The sequence below is a fragment of the Chaetodon trifascialis genome, chromosome 9 (assembly GCF_039877785.1).
Source record: "Chaetodon trifascialis isolate fChaTrf1 chromosome 9, fChaTrf1.hap1, whole genome shotgun sequence".
NCBI classification, from domain to species: domain Eukaryota; kingdom Metazoa; phylum Chordata; class Actinopteri; order Chaetodontiformes; family Chaetodontidae; genus Chaetodon; species Chaetodon trifascialis.
Genome location: NC_092064.1, coordinates 19,955,141 through 19,977,593, shown reverse-complemented (window position 1 = coordinate 19,977,593; position 22,453 = coordinate 19,955,141). Strand labels below are relative to the sequence as shown.

General features: G+C 41.8%; 2 protein-coding genes across 3 annotated transcripts in view; one reads left to right on the top strand and one right to left on the bottom strand.

Moving 5' to 3' along the window:
- Nucleotides 1–3,207: 3,207 nt before the first annotated feature.
- LOC139336091 (caspase a-like) lies at nucleotides 3,208–5,292 on the top strand. Its single transcript, XM_070969978.1, has 7 exons — nucleotides 3,208–3,598; nucleotides 3,679–3,767; nucleotides 4,027–4,203; nucleotides 4,291–4,540; nucleotides 4,652–4,816; nucleotides 4,946–5,055; nucleotides 5,188–5,292. Exons 1-7 carry the CDS (start codon nucleotides 3,241–3,243, stop codon nucleotides 5,290–5,292), a joined length of 1,254 nt encoding a protein of 417 aa, XP_070826079.1. The 5' UTR covers nucleotides 3,208–3,240.
- Nucleotides 5,293–12,357: 7,065 nt separating this feature from the next.
- Nucleotides 12,358–22,453, bottom strand: part of stx1a (syntaxin 1A (brain)) — a 50,097-nt gene continuing 40,001 nt past the window's right edge. Inside the window, exons 7-10 of one of the 2 annotated variants that reach the window (XM_070970074.1) lie at nucleotides 17,890–17,963; nucleotides 17,658–17,792; nucleotides 15,547–15,657; nucleotides 12,358–12,752 (exon numbers count right to left, since the gene is read on the bottom strand). In XM_070970074.1, the coding sequence (XP_070826175.1) occupies nucleotides 12,675–12,752; nucleotides 15,547–15,657; nucleotides 17,658–17,792; nucleotides 17,890–17,963 (398 nt within the window). In that variant the 3' untranslated portion in view covers nucleotides 12,358–12,674. Of the gene's footprint in view, nucleotides 12,753–13,990; nucleotides 14,108–15,546; nucleotides 15,658–15,897; nucleotides 16,009–17,657; nucleotides 17,793–17,889; nucleotides 17,964–22,453 lie in introns of those variants that run through there. The other variant, XM_070970075.1, reaches the window with a different exon arrangement.

Sequence of the window (22,453 nt, the reverse complement as noted above, 5' to 3'; positions counted from 1 at the left end):
GTGTGTGTGTGTGTGTGTGTGTGTGTGTGTGTGTGTGTGTGTGTGTGTGTGTGTGTGTGTGTGTGTGTGTGTGCGTGCGTGCGTGCGTGTGTGTACTGCCTGCACACATAAGGGACTATTTATAGCTGCAGATTAATAAACAATCAGAGTTGAATGTGGGATTTACACAAAATAAATTACAGTGCTCGTATTCATTGTAATGAAGGAAAATATGACCATTTGTTTATGACATAACAATAGAGCTGTAATCTGTCACTTCTTTGTTGGTTTTCATTGGATTTGATGACAGTAAAAAGAAATCCAGCACTGAGAAATACATCATTTTGAACAGCTGTCTGATCGCAGTGATGGTGTGTTTTGCTGATTCCAGCCACAGGGTTTCAAGAGGAGCAGAACGGGTCACTGACACTCATCCCTGCTGCAGATGTACTGAAGATGGAGAACATGAAGAATCATCCATCATCATGTGTTTTTAAAAGTCGTATTAGATAACAGATTTGGCATCTGTCTGTATAGTGTAAATAATCTATAGTTTTACAGCAAATAATACCATTAAGGTGGCTCCTGTCCTCACACAAGGTGCATATATAAACTTCAAATCACTTTATATCCTAAATTCAGTATCCTTGCATGTATAAGAATACACTTTAAAGTAATGTTTTCAGTAAATGTGAGATTCCTCAGAGTTCAGAGAGTAGAGCAAAAAGTTGTTGACAAGCCTGAATTTGATCGGTTAGATTCAGTGACACCGTGTACAGTAAATTACTCTTTACAAAATGATATATTTTAAACTGTATTGTTTTAATTGACCTATCTGCCATGTGACCATCGTGGATTATTGGGTATCTGGCACAAATAGAAATGAAACAGTCTGGCAGATTCTAAGACTCTGTAAATATATCTTATTCTGGGACAAACAGTTGTTTCTGTTCTTTGACAGGGAAGCTATTAGACAGGTTTTAAATGATATATTTCCTGTTGATATTTCAGGGGGTATCGGTCAAGTAAAATGGTGCATGAATGCAAGAATATTTTCCGTGTGTGACAGTATTTCACTCTCAGGAAAGTGACTTAAAATGTAATTACAACCACTTCTGACTCAATTATTTTGAATTCAGTGGCCATAATATTTTCACAATGGTCCTTTGTGCATGATGTACAGGAATTCTGTAATCTGGTTTCATTAAAACTTAATGAAAAAAACAAACAAACGTGTGCTTATTAGTGGTTTATTTTAAATGAATTATTCTTGTTTCTACATTACATACAGTACAGTATGTTCTACTGTAATCCATATTTCTATTGCAGATTACTGTTTAAGTTAGTGATTTGTGCGGCAGAAAAGTTGTCCAGAGATAAATGTCTTTTTCTTGGGCCTCTTCAAAAGCCCCCAGTTTAATAATGGATCAGGAACAACGTGAGGTTGATGTCACAGTATCAACTGTTTCACATGCTGTTTAAGAAAGGCGCACACCCACATGTCCACTGCGCTGCTCCATCTGACGCAGCGGTTCACTGTTTTAACCCGCTGCTGTGTTCTCCTGCAGCAATAACACAAATCTGGAGGGATGTACTGGTAGTTTAAAGCAGGTTAAACTTTGCGTAAAGCAGGAAACATCTCAGCCGGTACGCATTACGCACCGTCGCCGCACACAGGCTGTTTAGCTCTGGGAGCTTTCATTTGAAACTTGCAGGCATCTGCTAAGAGAATTCTGTGATACGCGATTTGAGGGATGGCAGGTAAGAGTTGAGAGTCTAAATTCACTTTGAAAGTAACCTTGACTTACGCTATGCGTGTTGGCGGCAGCATGCAGGCGATCAAACAGCAAACGTAACTCTACGTAAAATGTATTTGCAGTCCTGTAAATGGTCTGTGCTCTGAAGGCGGGGAGGATGGAGGCTAGAAGTGCGGTTTTTTCCTTTAGTTCTTTTACAATGTCTGTTAAAGAAAAGTCTTTAACAAGTCCGCGTTTGGTTGTGTGCCACGCAGTAGTTTCACTTTGCAGCGTCTCGTGCCCGCCCAAATTTACTGCGCTTTAGTCCATTATTCGTAACAGCAAAAGAAAAAAAAATGGAGAAACTAATGTGGTGCAGCCTTCTTCCGGTTTTAAATTATCGCTAAACTTCTTGAAATGATAATCGTGAGATGTCTTATATTGACACAGGGCTCAGAGTCTGCGCTGTGAAGTGTTTGCTGGTTGTGGTTTATGAAGCTGAAGGTCAGACCATAAAGGCTTTTCCACTGAAGTATCTGACTTCTGATTGAAAACCACACATGCGTGGTCTGATAACTCACACTGTGATATGAAGTATTCCAAATATATTTACGTTTTTAGCTTTGTTCAAGTGAAGTTGGAAAAGCCAGGGGCGTAGCTGGAAGTGAGCTTTCTTTCTCCACTGTGTGGAGAGGAAGAGCACAAACCACAGCCAGGCCTCCTCCCACAGTCAACCAAAGCAGTGGCGGACTCTGAGAGGCAGGGGCCACAAAAATAAAAAGGGCACCAGTGATGCAAGTCGTGATGCATGTATGGTGAAACAGTTCCCAGCCCTGCTTAAGATTAAAATTGTTTTATTATATGACTCCAATTTAAAGTATAGCCACATGAAAATATACAGGGAGCTTTTAACCATTCAGCCAGTTCATTTCCTAGCAAGCACAGGTCAGCCTGTGTGGCAGTGCCTCATGTTTTAGACATAAGGTTCATCTGTATTCTGGCGTAAAGTCCAAACTAACCAAAATATTGTCGCAGAAAATGACGTTTTCACTTCCTCTGGCCGTCAGTGAAAAGCACTATTCTTACTGCAGTGTTCATCGCTGTGTCGTCTCTCTTGGCCTGCCATCTCTGACTTCTTCTGGCTAAAAATCACCAAAGAAAAACCTGTGTAAACTAGAGCAAAGCATTATGATTGGGTAATACCTGTACCACCTTCAGCTACAGCTGGTGACAACTAACAACAGTGACATCTAGCTGTGAAGCCCTCAACAGCAACAAAGGGGAATATAATGGAAATTGTAACAAACACATAATGACGCCTACACTAGCAAATTAGTAGTTGGTAATAAGAAAGTTATCTGAACCTATATATTTATATACTGTCATGAAGAACTCGCTGCTGACAGCCAGTGTAATTTGCTCCTCCTCATCCTCCAAGTTATCCTGCCTGACAAAATGACGCTTCATGCCAACTGCTAAGACTTGTAAGTTGTAACTTGTTTTGAAAACTATCTCAGCTGGTGCAATGCTTAAATCCTTAGTAGCATGTACACTTTGTCCTCCAGATAGTGAGCTTCACAGGGTGAGGCGAAAGTTTGTGGATAAGGCGTCCAAAGAGCTGATCAGTCAGCTCCTGGATGACCTTTTAGACGATGGTGTCTTGATGGACCGGGAGAAGGAATCGGTCGTCGAGAAGAACAGCAGCAGAGCAGACAAGGCTCGAGATCTCATTGACACGGTGAAGAAAAAAGGGGATGAAGCCAGCAGGAAGATGATCGCTCACCTTCACAGCAGAGACCCCACGCTTTACTCTGCACTGGGCCTGTCCTGTGGTCCGCCAGGTGAGCTGACATGTTTCAGCTGCAGAGACCTTCATCCAACTGGTATTGCACTTGCCATGAATGCAGGTGTATATGCAAAGAGAAGTACATCTTTTTGATCAGAAATGTTTTGCTGTTCCCAGCTGCAGAGCCCCAGATGGAGCCGGAATGGTCGACCACGCTCATCCCGACCACCAATGTGTTCTGGAGGGAGAAACAGAATGATAGACATGTTAGTCATTCACACATGCTGCATCAAACACCTCACATTGTCTTAAGTGATAGATTCATCCTCAGCTATTTGCCGGCAGTGGAAACTATGAATCACAACAAGAATATTGATTTGGTTCCTGTGCATCTCAGTTTACCTCACCTTTACAGAAAGGTGCTGTTTAACAAGTGTCTTCAATGTAAATGTCTCCTGTGAATGATCATGTTTAGACACACAGTAAATTTTTCTTTCACGTTCTTCTTCTAAATTTGTTTTCCAGGTTTACCCTGCGAGCAAACATTCCATTAAGAACCGTGTGGCCCTGCTAATCACTAATATAAAGTTTACTAATGAGAGATTGAACAGAAGTGGAGCTGAGGAAGACCAGAAGAACATGGAGAAACTCCTCACATCTCTGGGATATGAGGTGGTGAAACACCTAGACCTCACAGCAAAGGTACTTTCTGAGAAGGGTTGGTTAAAAAAAAAAAGCATTTTTGTCTTGTTAATTTCGTGATACCGTAACTGATATCTGTCCTCGCAGGCAATTGATGCTGCTTTGATTGAGTTCTCTAAACACCCGAAACTCAAAGAGACGGACAGCGTGTTGGTGGTAATCATGTCTCACGGTAAACTGGGAGCTGTCCTCGGTGTCGACTACAAAAATGAGACATCAGCTGATGAGACACCTGATGAATTCCCCATCAACAACATTTACAAACACTTGGGCTCAGAGAAATGTCCGGCGCTGCTGAACAAACCCAAGATCATCATCATCCAGGCCTGCAGAGGAGGTGATTCGCATCTATCATACAGAAAACATCAATGTAGATCCTCAGTAATGTCCTGTTTGTTGTCTTCAAGTGAGCAAGGCTCTTTTTACCCGCATGCCACATGTGTTTCAGTGGAGGGAGGATCAGTACTTATTAGTCATGATGCAAACCCAGCTGTGCTCTGTGATGGAGCGGACCAGCCATCCCCGTCTGCTGGTGAAGAAGATATAGAGGACGATGCTTTGAAGTGTGTACACAAAGAAAAAGACTTCCTTTCTCTTCTTTCCTGCACCCCAGGTGAGTTCACTTAAATATGGTCACATCTTATTGTATGCTGCACAACACAATGAATTGTAGCATTAACAGTAGCCTCCTTATGTAATAAAAAGTCAATATATTTTCTTTTTCTGAATCTTTTTCCTCCAGATACTGTCTCATATAGACAAAGAGATCGTGGGTCTTTTCTTATCCAATATATTGTTGAGGTATTAAACACCTTCGCCCACAAGGATGACATTGAAGAACTTTTCAGAAAAGTAAGTTTCGCAGTGCACAAACTGTCTTCTGGGTGTGAAGCGTGCATGTTTAACAGGACACAGCTGTAATGATGACGCTCTTGTTTCATTAGAGCGTTGCGTAATTTCATGCACCTTGTTTCAATCACACAGGTCATGCAGCACTTTGAGGGCTTTGCCGTTCAGAGCAGAAGACAGATGCCAACCAAAGACAGATGCACCCTAACAAAGCGCTTCTACTTCTTTCCAGGCCTCTGACCGCAAACCACAAATTATGCTTGCAATGCTTTCTGTCTTTGTGCCTTCGGTGTTTTGCTCCTTTGTAGAGGAGGGCTGGGCTGGGGTGGGGGGTTCCTTTTATATGTCTGTGTCCAGGAACCAATTGTCTTCATAACCCGTCTATGATAAAACTAAACTTTTTTTTATATGTACTGAAATCATTGCATTTATATTTTTATCCATAACAATTTTTATCAGCTTGCATTCAACAGCTTGTTTATTCACGGATGTCATGCAGCTAATTAAATATGACTGATATTAAATGATTCTGTGTGTAATTAAAACACATCTGCCTACAAATTTTCTGAAATCGTTCAACTCTCTATGGCCTCTGCAGCCAATGTAACGTGCAACATTTATCATCTGTATCAAACTTTTTAAAAATTATAAGACCCCAGACAACACTGCTAGTAATGCAGACATGCTTTACAAATAAACTTGAGGTAATTACTTGGTTTGTAGCTGCATGCACATGTAGCCAAAATCAATGCAACTAGCTTAATGAACAACAGACAACAAGTCGAATCTTTTCTCAAACTAAAACCAACACATGTAACCAGTGTTTGAAGATGAAGAGACATGAGCTCAGCAGCTCTTCAGCCTCAAACTACACGAGAAACATCTCAAAACGAAACGCTTTTGCTGCCACAGGAAATATCCCACAGTCATAAAAGAGGCTATTCAGAATGATTAAACAAGAACATTCACAGCAAAAGACAGCAGTGAAAAGCATGTTTGAAGTATCTTTCAGACTTTGCCCAGACATGTAACAGTAGCCACAAGATGAGCACGATGGAAGAAAAGCAAAAGCACACAGTGCAGTTCAGAAAAAGACATTTTGATTGTAACGTATCTGATGTTGCTACGGTCTGACTGCCTTTAAACAAAGCACAAATGGTAAACGGACTGTTCATATACCACTTTCCTAGTCTGACGACCACTCAAAGTGCTTTTATAACACAAATCTGCATTGCAGCTGCGTTCTACAGCACAGTTTGTACAGTTGTGTTTGTGGCTATCAAATCTCACTGGAAACGGGAAGCTGTGTCTCCGCTCTCTGTGTCAACATTTACAAACCCTTGGCTGCAGAGACGTGTACAGAGCTGCTGAACAAACCCAAGATCATCATCACCCAGGCCTGCAGAGGAGGTGATTCTCATCTACTTTCACAGACACGTGAAACCTCAACATAGTCGCAGTTCAGACTTTAAGTGTAATAGAAAAATGCCAAATATGGTGCAGAAATTGGCGGCTCTGTGCTGATTGATGGCCGGGCTCTGCTTGAGAAGAAAACCGTTCGGGTGGTGCTTTGTGATGTGCACACAGGAAAAGACTTTATCTTCTTTCCTGCAACCCTGGTCCATTTGTCTGTGATATCATCTCATCCCAAACCTCATGGCATAGTGAAGATAAACATCAGTAATCTTCATCACAAACAGGCAAGAATAGTTACCTTATATAATAAAAACTAAATTGAATTCCCCCCCCCCCCCCCCCCCCGCAGATACTGCTACACATTGACAAACAGAACGTGGCTCCATGTTACTGCCATTTGCTTCTACCTTAAATAAAGTATGGAGCCTGTAGTTACAGCTGGAGGCTGCAATTATTCTTTGTAACAAACTAAAAGCATGCACATCTCAAAGTATTACTCCTCTGTGATGTAAAAATAAAATAACAGACAGTACGTTTGGTCTGGTCTGCATGCATGTTATTAATTTCTTGTGTAAATGCTACAACAGTAAAGCAGAGCAGAGGCAGCCCATCTGTGGGCATGTGTGAAGAGGTGCATGAGTAGGAGCCATTTAGTCGTGTTCATGTGTTTGTGTGCATTTACATGTCTGAGATCTACCAACTGTAGGTCTGGTACTAGAAGGGTGAGTATGATGATAGTCCAGCTGAAAATGATGCGTTGATTAATCAGTCAGTCAACAGAAAATGAATCAAATACTTTTTAAAGGAAGAATTAATTTCATTCTGCGGTGCCTGCCTCTCAATTTCAAATGTTTTTTTCTGTTTCATATCATTGTGAATCCAATATCTCTGGATTTTAAAATGTCTTAGAGGATAAAACAGGCAGCCTTTGGCCTTGGGCCCTGTGATGGGAATATATAGTATATATAATATAGTACTATATTCTGACGATATCTAGTCTTAATGATCAATGGATTAATAGATAAAATAATTGGTAGATTAATCGATGATGACAACGATCATTTGTCGCAGCCCTAAATGGTTATATCACAGAAGCTGCGTCCCTCTAGCTCGGGCGTATCCTCAGCTAATTCCTTTGTGGAAATGTTTGACCATGTGCTCATGTAACATAGCAGCGTTTGCTCCATTGCCAATGGAAGCTCAGGCTGAGCTGTACTAACATTATGTATTTTTCAAAGACACTTTGAAAGATCCATCATCACCACCGTCCTTAGTGCACATAACCTGTAACCACACCTGCACACACTGATGTAAGCAGAAAGAGAAATGTGTAACCCACATTGTGTACTGAATCTAAATGACTGGGATTCTAAAGTACAATAGATAAACGTGTTTATTTTAAACAAATGCAATGTTAAATCTAAGTGGTATGAGAGGAAGAGGAAGTAAATGTTTTGTGAAAAAAGGGGAACTGTTAATGGAATGAAAAGTGCCCAAAGGACACAGCTGCCCCACAAAAATGGGAAGTAAATTCTTGCAATAAATTAGGATACGGGATACTGGGAATTACAAGAAATAAATGTTTCTGTCAGCAGTAGTTCGCTCGTGTAGCTCTAATGTGGGATGTCCAAATGGATAGACAGAGAATATAATAGCCTGAGAATTTAGAGGAATAGATTTCCAATCAATGGCAACAGAAACCACATCAATCAAAGCTAAGAAAGTGGTATAATTTATCTGTCTGAAGGACAGAAACAGCCTTCAAAATAAAAGAACACTTTAGCTGAGCTCAGAGACAACATCAAGCGCCGATTCAGTGCCTTCAGTTTGCTCTGGAGGGAAAGAAAGTAGTCAAATTGAAGCTGCTGCACCATGGTTGTTGCCATGTTGGCATCCTGTGGGCAAACAGAACACTAAGCCATATTGTTGTTGCAAAGCATCACAGAAAACCTCATGGGTCACATTTGATTGATCCCAGTGGGCTAGAACATAGTAACAAGACAGACTTACCCGAGCTTTTTGACGCAGCCATTCAGAGGTCAAAAGGGGTCTCCAGAGACCATCAGGGCATCCTGGTCTTGGGGTTTCCTCCACAGACGGTGGGCAAGAACTTTGACCTGTGTTGTTAATGGAGGAGGGAAGTCCAGCAGGTCTGGACAGAACCCCGGACGAGTTACTCACTGTCAGGGATCCATGACGCAGACTCACAGTCATGTTCTGTACATGTGATCCTGAAGCATCCTCCATAGTTGTCAAGAGTCTCCAATGATGGTACATTAAGTCTATTCTGTTCTATATCTAAGCAAAAGTACATTTACTTAGTTTTGCAATACTTGTACAATACTTGTACAATACAATACCTGTACGCGTTAATGATGACTCCTCTGTGCTCACAGAAGTCAGCTATGGAGTTCCACAGGGTTCTGTGCTTGGACCAATTCTATTCACCTTATATATGCTTCCTTTAGGTAAGATTATCAGGAAGCACTCAATAAATTTTCATTGCTATGCAGATGATACCCAGCTATATTTATCAATGAAGCCGGAAGAAACCAGTCAGTTAACTAGACTACAAGCATGTCTTCATGACATAAAGACCTGGATGACCTGCAATTTTCTGACGCTAAACTCGGACAAAACTGAAGTTATAGTAGTAGGCCCTAAACATCTTAGAAAGTCACTTTCTGATGACATAGCAACTATGGATGGCATTGCGCTGGCCTCCAGCACCACTGTAAAGAATCTGGGAGTCATCTTTGACCAAGACATGTCCTTTCACTCCCATGTAAAACAAATTTCAAGGACTGCCTTTTTTCACCTACGTAATATCGCAAAAATCAGGCATATTTTATCTCAAAATGATGCAGAAAAACTAGTCCATGCATTCGTAACTTCCAGGCTGGATTATTGCAATTCCTTACTATCAGGCTGCCCAAATTCGTTGCTGAATATTCTCCAGTTGCTCCAGAACGCTGCAGCACGTGTTCTGACAAAAACCAGGAAGCGAGATCATATTTCTCCAATACTCGCCACTTTGCACTGGCTCCCTGTAAAGTTTAGAATAGAGTTTAAAATTCTCCTCCTTACTTACAAGGCACCTTCTTATCTTAAAGAGCTCATAGTACCTTATTGCCCCACTCGAACACTGCGTTCCCAGAATGCAGGTCTACTTACGGTTCCTAAAGTCTCAAAAAGCAGAACAGGAGTCAGAGCATGTAGCTATCAAGCTCCTCTCCTGTGGAACCATCTTCCAGTCTTTGTCCGGGAGGCAGACACTGTCTCTACATTTAAGAGTAGGCTTAAAACTTTCCTTTTTGATAAAGCTTATAGTTAGGGCTGGCTCAGGCTTGTCCTGGACCAGCCCCTAGTTATGCTGCTATAGGATTAGACTGTCGGGGGACATCCAAAGATACACCAAGCTCCTCTGTCCTTCTGTCCCTCTCCATCCGCACGCTCTCATGTCCTACCACGGCGTGTTACTAACTTAGCTCCTTCCCCGGAGTCTCTGTGCTTTGTCGTCTTGCAGGTTCCCATGGACAGTGGCTGAATCTGGATTGTGGATTTCAGCTGCATCTCCTGCCTTGGCCCTGCCTGACATCCACTGCAACTGCTACTGCTATTATTACATCCACTGTCACTGTTACTGTGATTGCATGTCTGTCTCTCTGTCTCTGTCTCTCTCTCTGACTGCATTTCTGTCTGTCTGTCTGTCTGTCTGTCTGTCTGTCTGTCTGTCTGTCTGTCTGTCTCCCTCTCCCTCTCTTGCTCTTCCTCTCTCACCCAACCGGTCGAGGCAGATGGCCGCCCACCCAGAGTCTGGTTCTGCTCGAGGTTTCTGCCTGTTAAAAGGAGGTTTTTCCTCACCACTGTCGCCAAGTGCTTGCTCATGGGGGAATTGTTGGTTTCTTTGTAGATAAAAGAGCTTGGTCTGTACCAGCTCTATATGGAAAGTGTCCTGAGACAACTTCTGTTGTGATTTGGCGCTATACAAATAAATAAAATTGAATTGAATTGAATTGTACTATATTTCAGAATTTCCATTTTCTACTACTTTAGACTTCAGTACATAGTACTTTAATACATTTTACTACACTTATCTGACAAATATGGTTACTAGTTACTTTGCAAATTAGTATTTCAGGATCAAAATGCATCACTGGCTCATAAAATATAATGCAAAATAATGTTGAGCAGATTAAACGACCCAACATGGATGAGGAAGCAGCTAATATGTTAATGTATATCAAGTGTATTTAGCTCACAATACTTTTGTACGTTTAATTAAGTAAGATTTTAAATGGGGCCGGGTCGTGGCTGGAGCAGTCTGAGCAGGGATGCCCAAACTTCCCCCCCCGTACACTTCCTCAAGCTCCCCCGGGGGGGGGATCCCGAGGCGTTCCCAGGCCAGCCAAGCAACACGGTCACTCCAGCGTGTCCTGGGTCTTCCCCGGGGCCTCCTCCCGGTGGGGCATGCCTGGAACACCTCCCTAGGGGGGCGTCCAGGGGGCATCTGATAGAGATGCCTGAGCCACCTCAGCTGACTCCTCTCTATGTGGAGGAGCAGCGACTCTACTCTGAGCTCCTCCCAGGTGACAGAGCTACTCACCCTATCTCTAAGGGAGCGCCCTGCCACCCTGCAGAGGAAACTCATTTCAGCCGACTTGTATCCAGGACCTCGTTCTTTTGGTCATGACCCAAAGTTCATGACCATAGGTGAGGGTAGAAACGAAGATTGACCAGTAAATCGAGAGCTTCGCCTTTCGGCTTATTCGTCTTTTTTTTTTTTTTTTTCCTTTTCGTCTCGATATACAATGTTGTGTCAGAGCAAAATCTCTACAGCAGAGCTGACAAACGTTAAAAGTTATTACAAGGCATAATAACACTCATGAGAATCAGGCCTACGGTCAAAAATACCATCCCGTCTCTGTGAAAGCACTTCTGCAAAGCAACGCACAAACTCTGGATGTGATTTTTTCAGACAGACTTTACTTGAAAAAACAAAACCGAAACCAACTCAAATTGAACAAACAAAAACCATGTCATCACAGTACAACACAAAGGCAACAAGTTGAGTAGGCAACATGGTAACACGGTTGCAGTCTGTGCATGTCTGATGTGTGTTTGAAAGTCTTTTACAGGTCTTACTCTGAGTTCATGCTTTCACTGACTCATCAAATTCACCGGTGAAAATAGAGAAGTAGCTTGACGGAAGGATATGCTCTGTTTAAAGCTCAGGGGTTTGTAAAAAGACATAAAACAACAAGAGGGTGTCACTTACAGACCAGAATTATCAATCCAACCAGACTAGACTCCATTTTAACAGCTTATTTGAACATACTGGCAGTGTTAGAGAGCTTTATATCAGTTTATACTTTATACAAAACAAAGACACAGGTGGCTAGTTAACAAGCACTCATGTTCTTGTCCCATGACTGGCACTCAGCACGTTCAAACATGTAGCTACAAATGAACACGCACATATCCTCTGTCACATACATGCATGCATGCACGCACTCATACCCAACACTGGAGCAACAGTCAGAAATGCTGCACAACTGGTAAGGCCAGATGAAGTGAAGTACAGTAGCGTTGCTTTCGTAAACTACAAGAGAGTAAATTCGAAAAGTTTGGCAGTGCGATGACTCCACAAGCTAAATATCCAATGTGTCTCCTTTCCCCTTTTCGCAATAGAAACCGAACACCACAATGAACTAAACCATGCAGGGCTTTTGAAGGGAGGTAGAGGACAAGTCAAAAGACTATAGAAGATGAATTTGAGAAACTTAAACAGAGGCCTATAGATGACGTGGCTTTGAAAACACTGCAGATTAGTGGCCTGTCACTTTGCCTGTACCACACAAAATAGACATTACAACTGAAGAAGGGTCATATTTTGGAAGTTGGAATGTATTAGTATAGTGTTACATGTCATTTAGCAACTTTTTCATTCAAGAATTCACTTTTGGAAACATCATATCGTTGACAACACTCAACACTCAGTTAAACAGTTTGCAGCACCACATTTACAAAATAGCAACTCATGCGAAAACACCTCTGGCCCTGTACACGTACAGTATGTGAACACACCTTGCGCTGAACGTAATAGATTGCATTCATGAAAACAGGAAAGAAAGATGTGAATCTGTTCTGTTTTTGCTCTGTTGTGTGTGTGCGGCTGTGTGTTTGTGTGTGACCGCGGTTGAGGTTTAGGTCAGCGTTCCTCCAACGATGGAAGCGATGACAATTCCCAGAACCACACAGCATATAATAATCATAATTTTCTTCTGCATAGTGTTAATAAGAACAGATAAACAGTCATCCAAGGCAGCAAATGGGGAGCAAAGGAACAGATTTAATTAAACACATATTACAATATTTAGAATCATCAGAACAAAATGCAGTTCAGAGGAAAAGCAGAAGATGATATAGTTTGGAAAAAGTATCAGATGATGTTGGAGTGTTACTGCGGTTTAGAAGCATTTCCACATCCTCTGCTTTTAACACCATAAATCTCTGGTTCCTGCATTTTGTTCATACCACGTTAAACAACATACAGTGCATCACTCTCATATTTAAAGCCACTATGTGTGAAATAGGGGAATCCTCAACTTTGGCGCCATCTGCTAGTAGCATTTAAGAGGGTAATGTGGCAGACGGCAGCGCGTGCAGCTGTCTCCTGAAATAATGCTGCAATCCATTGTACCCTGAGCTTACCTCAGACGTGGGAAATTGCAATGGAATTGTTATCATTGTCAACACATCTAACCTCACAGCAATAGCTTTCCATCAATTTTTACTTCATATGGTGTTCGTGCTGTGAGACGTGCTGTAACAACGTTGGACATTTCCATTCAGTAGATTTATGCTTGCTAGACGTCTTTGCGGGCATGCCTCCACTCCTCATGTCACCTTTAAAGTGCTAATCTGCTTCTAAAGTTCAGAGACTGGTCATACAAATATGGGTTTGCTGCAGGCATCTATGTTTTCCTGAGCAGATGCACCAGAACAAATTGGAAGTAAGGAATACCGACTTGGAGTTGACAACTTCCAACTTGCAATCGAGTGCAGCATAAGCGTAAAGTAATATACGCTGCTCCAACGTGGTGCTCACTAGGATTGTTTCCTTTTTCTGTAAAAGTCCACACAGTGACTTTAAAGCAAAGCTAAATTGTACATGTCTTTTTAGCATGCATTCCTCCTCATGAGTTCATGAAATTTGATTTTCAGTGAATATATCCACACATCTGCAGCTGTGCATGCAAAGCTCTTCAACACACCGCAGAACATGCAAACATGCACACGACAACATATGTGACTCCTGAAAAACAAAGCACAAGTTAGCCTCTCAAGGTTTTTGACTGTTTAGTCTGGAAAAAGTATATATTAAAAATAATTATATGTCAAAATATTTGAGTGCACAGAGACATATTGAACTGCCTTCAGAGTGGTAACATAAGCCCACTTCCTACTTCATGAGCAGCTGCTGACTGCACATACAGGACATTTTGACATTTTGAGAGGGAGGCATCGCTTCCTGTCCTGCCTGCTCTGTAGGGGTTTCTTAACTGAGTCCAACTGCGAGGGAAATAATGAGGATGGTCACACATGCTGCAACACAACCTCCTATCAGGATCATCTTCTGGATGAGGGGAAATGGAAAACAAGTGTCAGATTTAATGGATGCGGGAGAGAACAAATAAGAAACAGAGTGAGAAAGAAAGACACTTGCGCAGTCTGTGGTTACAAGTGGGAAAATAATCATGGAGATTGCAATGAATTGGGGTCATTTGATGAAATGTCTCTGTGCTATTATAGATATTAATCAAGAGGTGGCAGAGTTGCTCCATCGTGGTGAAGGCTGTTAAATGATGGAAGGACAACCAAGAAACCCTGTGAGTAAACCCTCTTTGTAAACTGCAGAGTAGTTGTTCCCTGGCGTTTTTGTCTGCTGTACTCAGACAGCCCAGTCAGGCGAGCTCCAGTGACCCTTCATCAAACACCAGTTCAAAATCTTTTATGCAAATTTTAAACTGGGTGTTATTAAACACTATTCAGCGTTTAAAACTGGATATTGTTTCAATATTTTTTACAGTAACTGCTTCTAATAATAATATAGTAACAATACTTTTTCATACCATCACCACTTGGAGCTGCATATGTTGTGGAATTGTCTCAGGTCAGGAACCAGCAGCCAATTAGCTTAGCTTAGCATAAAGACTGGAAATAGGGGGAAACGGTTAGCCTGGCTGTGTCCAAAGTAACAAAATCCACCCACCGGCACCTCTAAAGCTCACTAATTATCTAATGGCTGAAGGATATGCCAAAAAACAGCTGATGATGATATGATTTTTTCAGGGGTCTGTACCAAACATAAATGGTCCCTTACATCTGGAGAATGGGATTTGTAGGCTGTGGCATCTCTGTAGCACCACAAAGCTTCATTTATAATGGTATGTTGTGACACAGTTTACCTTTATGACAAAAACTGCAGCTCCTGTCACTTGGATATTGCACTTGGTCACACTGTGATTTTGATGTTTCAATTATTTGCTCTGCCCTGGTTTAAAAGCAAAATTTTGAGTGTTTATGAGGGATTAAGAAAGCTGGATTTTTGGATTTGTATCACTACCACACAGAGGACATTTCAATAATCTATCCATTACCTTTAGCTATCTATGTTGGGTTCTCTGCTTGCTTGCTTGCTTGCTTGCTTGCTTGCTTACCAGATTTCACCAATTCTCAGCAGCAGGCAGTGTTCAGGTGTTCCAGCAGTGTCCTGTGAAGTCAAGCTGGCAGTTTATTGGTGGTTGTGTCAATTTATGACTATTTGTGTGTTTATTCTCCTCCTAAACACAATTATGTGGATAGTTTTTTTATGTACTGTGGAATATGGCAAATACACTCCCGACACACATGCTCCACATGCAGAATACATGACAGGTGAGCATGCACATACACTGACAACAGCTACAGTTACACATCACAATATATACATGCAATGCTTCGGAAGTTAGCCATCACTTCTTCGTGTGATAGCGTGTTTGTGCACATGCATTATTTGCTGCACATGTGACTCACCCTCCGCGCTTTACTCTGGTATTTAACGGCCTTCTTAGTGTCTGATACTGCTCTCTCCACATAGTCTACTGAGTGCTCCACATTGTACTCTATGCGGTCTATCATTTCCCCCTAGGAGAGGTTAGTTACAGAGGAGGAATGGAAGACATGCGGACAGAAGGAAGAGAGAGGGAGCCAGATGTGGAGGCAGGAGGAGGAGTGGATACCGATGGAGAGGAGGTGGGGGAAAGGGGAGGAATAATGGGTGAATGTGAAGGAGAGAGAAAGGGAAGCCGAAAGGGAGAAAGGAAAAAGGACAAAAAAGAAGAAATAATGAGTTATTTTGGAGAATGGGTTCCTCTCGTGTCTCACCCGCCTGCCGGTCTTTTTGAACTTTTTGCATTTTGGGATGGTCTCCTTGGCCTGCTCCACATATTCCTGAGCCTCCAGCACCCTCCGCTCAATGTTGTCCACCAGTTGACCCTGCACAAAAATAAGAGACGGGGAGTCACAGCCGTGGCGGTGAGAGCAGAAATCTGCCTGAACACACATTCAGTACCATCTTTAACCATATCAATAATTAGATGTCATAGATGTGTTTTTCCTCAACAAAGAACGCCTAATATTGCACATTAAGCATTAACCCAGGATTGTTAAAAAAATGTAAAATATCATTAGAGTGCATTAGAGTGAATATTAAGGTAAACCAGATTTTCGTGCATGCCCTGCAACAATGGTTTCAGTATTAAAAAAAGAGGAATCACAGGTAAATTACCTTGCTTGCCGTAATGGAAGGAGAGCGCTGTTCTCTGCTCTCTAGAGCTTAGAGTCATTGTGGTGGCGACAGTTTTGTGATGTGGAAAAGAAAAGAGGGAAAAGAGTGCAAAGCTGAGAAAGGCAAAATTAACAAACAGACTTATCATCTAAAATGGCGTGGCAACCAGTTAATAAAGGGAGGGTCAGTGAATTGAATAATTTACATTTTGAGCATTTGCATGTGTGACAGGAGAATAAAAGACAAACACACAAAAATCAAGAGCCATTTAAACAAATATCACTCCCACACCAAAATCATGAGGGGAAGCCTGCCACTCCGCTGCGCTCTCATTGTCATTCATATCACTTACATGCAAGAATTTACTTTCATATTAGTCATTCAGCATGTTTTCTTATTCATTCTCTCAGATTCCTGTTTGCATAATTCAGACTGAGTATTTCTGATGGGGGAAATATTTAATCTCCGTGGGATCAGCCCACACGCTCACGCAGTCACACATACAGGCCTAATGATTTACCTGAAGCCCAACAAAAGAGCAAAGGCACCACTCACACTCGAGGATGATCTACACATGTGGCTTTGAAGGAGCTATATACTCAGGGAACTACATATCATCGGTGAAAGCGTGTTCACTGCTCACTGAATGATGCAAGCTACTCGGCACGATGTACACTTAACTACATGAGAGCAAACATTCTACCATTAATGACAAAAATCCTGAATGATTCTCAACTCAAAACTTGGGTAAAAATTCAAGTTGTTAATAATTTAAGCAAATGAATGCAATGCTGTTTAGTTGCCAATTTGAAAGTCCCAGGTGTGAGCATTCCCTTGCAGCCTAATGGCGGAAATCCCAAATACAAATAATGACCAAATTCTAATCAACTGATCCTTGAGCCAGTAATTATCTGTGCCCCAAATTCAGTCTTAATTTACTGAGATATTTTGCAAACAGACAACCAGATGGAGCTGAAAACATAACCTCCATCCAACTCTGCTGGCACAGACAGGCCGCACGCTACAACTTGTGTGTAAATTAAAAGACTGCCAGTTGCTGTCTGTCTGAAATTGAGTTATTTTCATGATAGCGAAGCAGCATGCTTAGCCACTTAATGATTTTACCATTGTGAACACAGTGCGCTAGTAAACTTCTGCGTAAGCCAGGGAACCCTTTCAAACTACTGACAAATTCTGAATCTAGAAACTGGAATTGTAGTTCTTCTTTATGCCGTCCGTGCTGGCAGGTGAATTGCCAATTTCTGAATGAATTTAGCATCTGCGGGTTTGTTTTCACATCATTTGGCTGAGCCCCAAACCACACAGCTGTAGGTACTGAGGGAATCAGTGTTTTCACCTGGCTCTCCACCAGCATGGCCATGTCCATGAACATGTCGTGAAGCTCTCTGATGCTGTTTTCCAGCTTGATAATCTCATTGTGCCGCGTCTCGATCTCATTCATAGCTTGCTCGGTGATGTTGTCCATAATGATCTGAGATGGTATATCAGAAGGACGAGTCAGAGAGGAGCACAATTAGATTAAAAACATGCTCTGTGTGCATTCATGTTGCATTGATTGTATCGCTCACCCCAGAGGTAAAGATAGCCGGGTTGTCACTCTCCAACATGCTCTCCAGCTCCTCATTTGTTGTGTTCCTTCCAGCTGAAAGGGCAAACACATACCCATAAACATCCACAGCAATCCTGTTTGTAGGCGTTGAAGAGATTCAGTGTGTGACTACTGCAGTAAATTTAAATCCAGGTATTAAGAAATGTAGGTGCAATGTTACTGGATTAAAGGGTTCTCCAATCTACATTTGATGAAGACCACATTAGGACGCACTGATGAAATCCCCTCCTCCTTCATGTCTGTCTGTGGATTAATTAACAAGAGCTGTGTGCTTCTTTTAGGCATGCTCATTTTCTCTGTCTGTACTGCATTTTAAACTTGTTATTCTTCTCTAAACAGCAGTGGATGTAAAATCCTGAGCGACATAACTTAGGTTGAGTGTCTATTACAGGTGTCAAAAACAGATGCAGTCATACAAAAAAACAGAATATATCCGTTTTTATCATTATTGAATTGTATACAAGTATGGTTTGACTGGAGAAGTTTTGATACTATGAGTACTGCTATCGAGTGCTGATATCCAGCCCTGATCATCATGGATATGGATTATAAGCAGGCAACCTTAACTTGTGCTTCCAGCTGATCTGAATTTGACAGGATTGAGTGTGTGTGTGTTAATGGATTTGTCAGTATCTCAAAAAATAGGCTCAGTGAGGAAGTGTGTTACAGTTCAAATACAATTAAGTAAACCTCAGCCTGAAACGGTCTGATTCAGACATAAATCAGTAACTTAATCCCACCCCTTTCATATTGACCAGTTGTGCATGCTTCCCCTTCCACATCCAGCTGCTTATCTGACTAATATGAGGATAATCAAAGGTTGAGCTTGAGGTTTCCTCCTCTCTCGATCGAATAGTTGTGGCGGACTTTGATCTGTTTTGAAGCTGTAATGGAGCAGAGAGCATTTGTCCTACATTACCTTTTTAGTCCTGTGCTCAACGTGAGTGTCATTAACCGCTAATTCTGTTGGAAGAAGAACCAATGTATACTCTGCATGTTTTGTATTCTGTTTTGTGCAGTTCTTATCTCTGTCGCTCCAGTTTTTAAAACCTACAAGTTTGATTTTTCTGCCTTTAAATATGATGTGTGTGGTAGCATATGAAGTTATTGCGCTGCATTTAAAGGTTAAGTGTGTAGGTGGATCTATTGGCAGAAGTGGAATGTTACTAATCGTGCTTTCATTGGTGTATAATCACCTGAAACTGAACTGGTGTGTATTTGTTACCCTAGAATGAGTTCTTTATGTCTGCAGAGGGAGTGGGTCCTCTTCCACAAAGTCTGCTATGTTGCACCGACACCGTTTGATAGGATAAAAACAGCCCGAGCCCGTCTGTACATAATTTGTAGGGATTAAGATTAAATCTAATACTTGCAGGTAATCTTTTGACATCCCACCTCTGATTCTCAGGAGAGGTGAAACATGACAAACAGGGGTCATAATCCTGTTTGTAGCTATCTTCAGTGTAGAGAGTAAAGGAAAGTTAAGGACCCACTTATTCAGCAGATTATTAAGTTTGCCTCAATACTCCGCGGACAAACTTTCAATCTCTTTATCTACTGACGCTGCCTGTACGACAGCACATCCTACTGCTTCTTCCTGCTGATGTGCTTGCTCCTCATCCATCTATATTTTCCCCGACAGAGTTGTCCTACTTCATAAACATTCCCCCACACCTCTTTGCTACACCTACAGTAATATTCTTGCATATGAGCGCTGACTTCGCCCGCAGAGCCGCTTCTCCTGGGCTCCATTTCTGCTCCACTGACTCTGTAAGTCACAGTCAGCATCATCTCCAATCTTTCCTTTGCACATTTTTAATCCCCTGTGATGCTAGATGCAGTATATACAGCACAGAACACACAAACAGTTATCTGGTGTACAGTGCATCTCTCAGTTGTCATGGCTATATTATATTGATTATGCTAATGTTATGCAGGCATACTGTATAAAAAGTCAACAAGACCAAAACAAAGACCTTAAAGTTAAGTAATCTGCATATCAAGGTGCAGAAGTATGAAAAAGATATTATAAAATCTCAACTATATAAAGTTCAACTACTAATGAGAAATTGTCATAGCACTGACAATGAGCTAGAGTTATGAGCTGGTTAATTGCGGAGTTATTTTCTCAGTTTCATTCAGAGGATTTTTATAGACCTAAACAACTGCAGCCAGCGTTAGGAGCTTTGCTAAGTTAGTTTACTTATGAGTTACAGCTTGCGAAACCTAGTAAAATGAGTCAAGAGCACTCAAGCTACAACTCCTCAGGGTGAGACGATCCATTATGTTGCACTAACTATAGTTTGAAAATTTGGAGAATATGCTTATTTGCGGAGTACAAGTGCAAACAGCTAGCTGGCAAAGCTAAGATAGCTACTGCTGGCAGTCATCTCATATTTACCATACAGACATGACGGTGGTATCAATCTTCTCATCTCACTCTTGGCAAAAAAGAGTAGAAATAGAGGCAAAAAAAGGGTGTTTCATAAAAAATAAAATGTCAAAACATGAAGGATAATTCATTTTTACTAATAACATAACTGAAAGGACCTACATGGGCAGCTTTGTCAGACATAGCTCCTCAACTCCCAGAAGAGTTTGGAGGCAACTGCAGCACAAAACCTCTATTCATGACCTAATCAGCATGTGTGTGAGTATACGTGTGTGTGTTGTGTTTATATATGTGATGAAGACCGGTGGTTGGTGTGTGTGGGGGCAGAGTGGCAGAGCAGGTAGACTGATGGTGAGTGATGATGGTCGGGAGTCATAGCCAATGATTGCCTCCATGAACAGAATACTGATGAAGCTGCCCTCTAACACTTCCCGACGTATGAAGGTGCACCCAAGTGTGTTTCAACGTGCACTTTTGTTCATTTTGCTTCTCATATACTGGGCATATCATGTCTAATCCAAATGTCATATCCATTTCAAACCATTGAATTTCATTTAGTTGTGGTGAGGTGGTCCTGCTGTTTGATTACCGTGCTTAAGAATCTACTCATGTTCAGCGATGACATTTTGCTCTTTGACAAATGGGACAGAGAGGAGTGAGAGAGAAACCACGTTCGCCACATCGCCGCAATCAATTCCCTATTCTCCAGACCTCTCTGATAAGAGAATAATCTCTCGATCATTAAAACTAAAACCACAACATTAAAGAGGTTCAGAGTTGAAGGACAGAGAGGAGCGACAATGACTCATGGATAATTATAAAAAACAAAACAAAAACAAAGGCACTCTGGTACAACCCTGCCCTATTTATCTCACTTCCTACACACACACACACACACACACACACACACACACACACACACACACACACACACACACACACACACACACACACACACACACACACACACACACACACACACACACACACACACACTCCTCATTGGTTTTTTTAGAGCCCTGACAGGCTCTGAGGGAGGCTCTTATTTGTTACCATGGAGACCCAAACCCTGAGAAGCCTAATATGAAGCCAAGAAGTCTCACATCACCCGAAGCATTTATGGTCTATTAAATCATTCATGCTATGTTGCTACCAGTAACAGTATTATTTCATTCCCATTGTTATGTAACACAAATGAAGTGAGGCCCCCAAGGAACGGAGTGAAAATGCAAACCACAAGCACGCAGAGCGAGGGGTTTTGTGCTCGCTGCCGTTTCACCAGCAGAGCTATGAGAAACGCCACGTATAGCTCACCTGCACACATGTAAGCGCATCTGCTTGTTATGCAGGAAGAATGTGTTGGTGCAGGCTTCATCTCTGTCTTTCTCCCTGGCATTGTGAGCGAGGGGAGTGTCAGCGGGGAAATAAAACATAACAATCAAATGTCAAAGAGGCCCTGCGATGCCTGTAACCAACATGCCCTCCGTCCTGCTGGGCCTGCCTGGCTGCTTATGGGAGCAAATGGATGTGTGATACTCTGCATTTCAATCAATGATACACTAAAATGCTACAGAACTGCCGCCACACTGGCCTGTTGCTGTAATTCAGCTCCATTAAGTTACGTAAAGAACATGGAGGATATGTCCCTGTAAAGGAAGAGTTTGACATTTGCTTGTTTGCTTTCTTGCAGAGAGAAGATTGATATAACCTTCCTGCCTGTCAGCGAAAGACGAAGCTGGAGCCAGCAGCCGGTTAGCTTAGCTTCGTTAGTCTGACTCTATCCAAAGGTTAAAAAAAGTCAGCTTACCACGGCCTCCAAGGCTCACTAATTAACATCGTTGGTTTTATGAAAAGCCAAAGTGTGAAAACGTCCTGTGGTTTTAAGGGAGGGCATGCAGTGGACTGCTTCTCGGTTGCCCATGAAACCACAACACGACATGTGTGCACTCACATATCAAAAAAACAAGCTGTTTGTTTGTTAATTAGTGAGCTTTTGAGGTGCAGGTAGGCTGATTACTTTTGGACAGAGCCAGGCTAGTTGTTTGCCTCTATTTCCAGTCTTTATGCTAAGCTAAAAGAACCGCTAAAAGAACCAGACTTCCAAACAGTGGTATCAATGTTCTCATCTAAT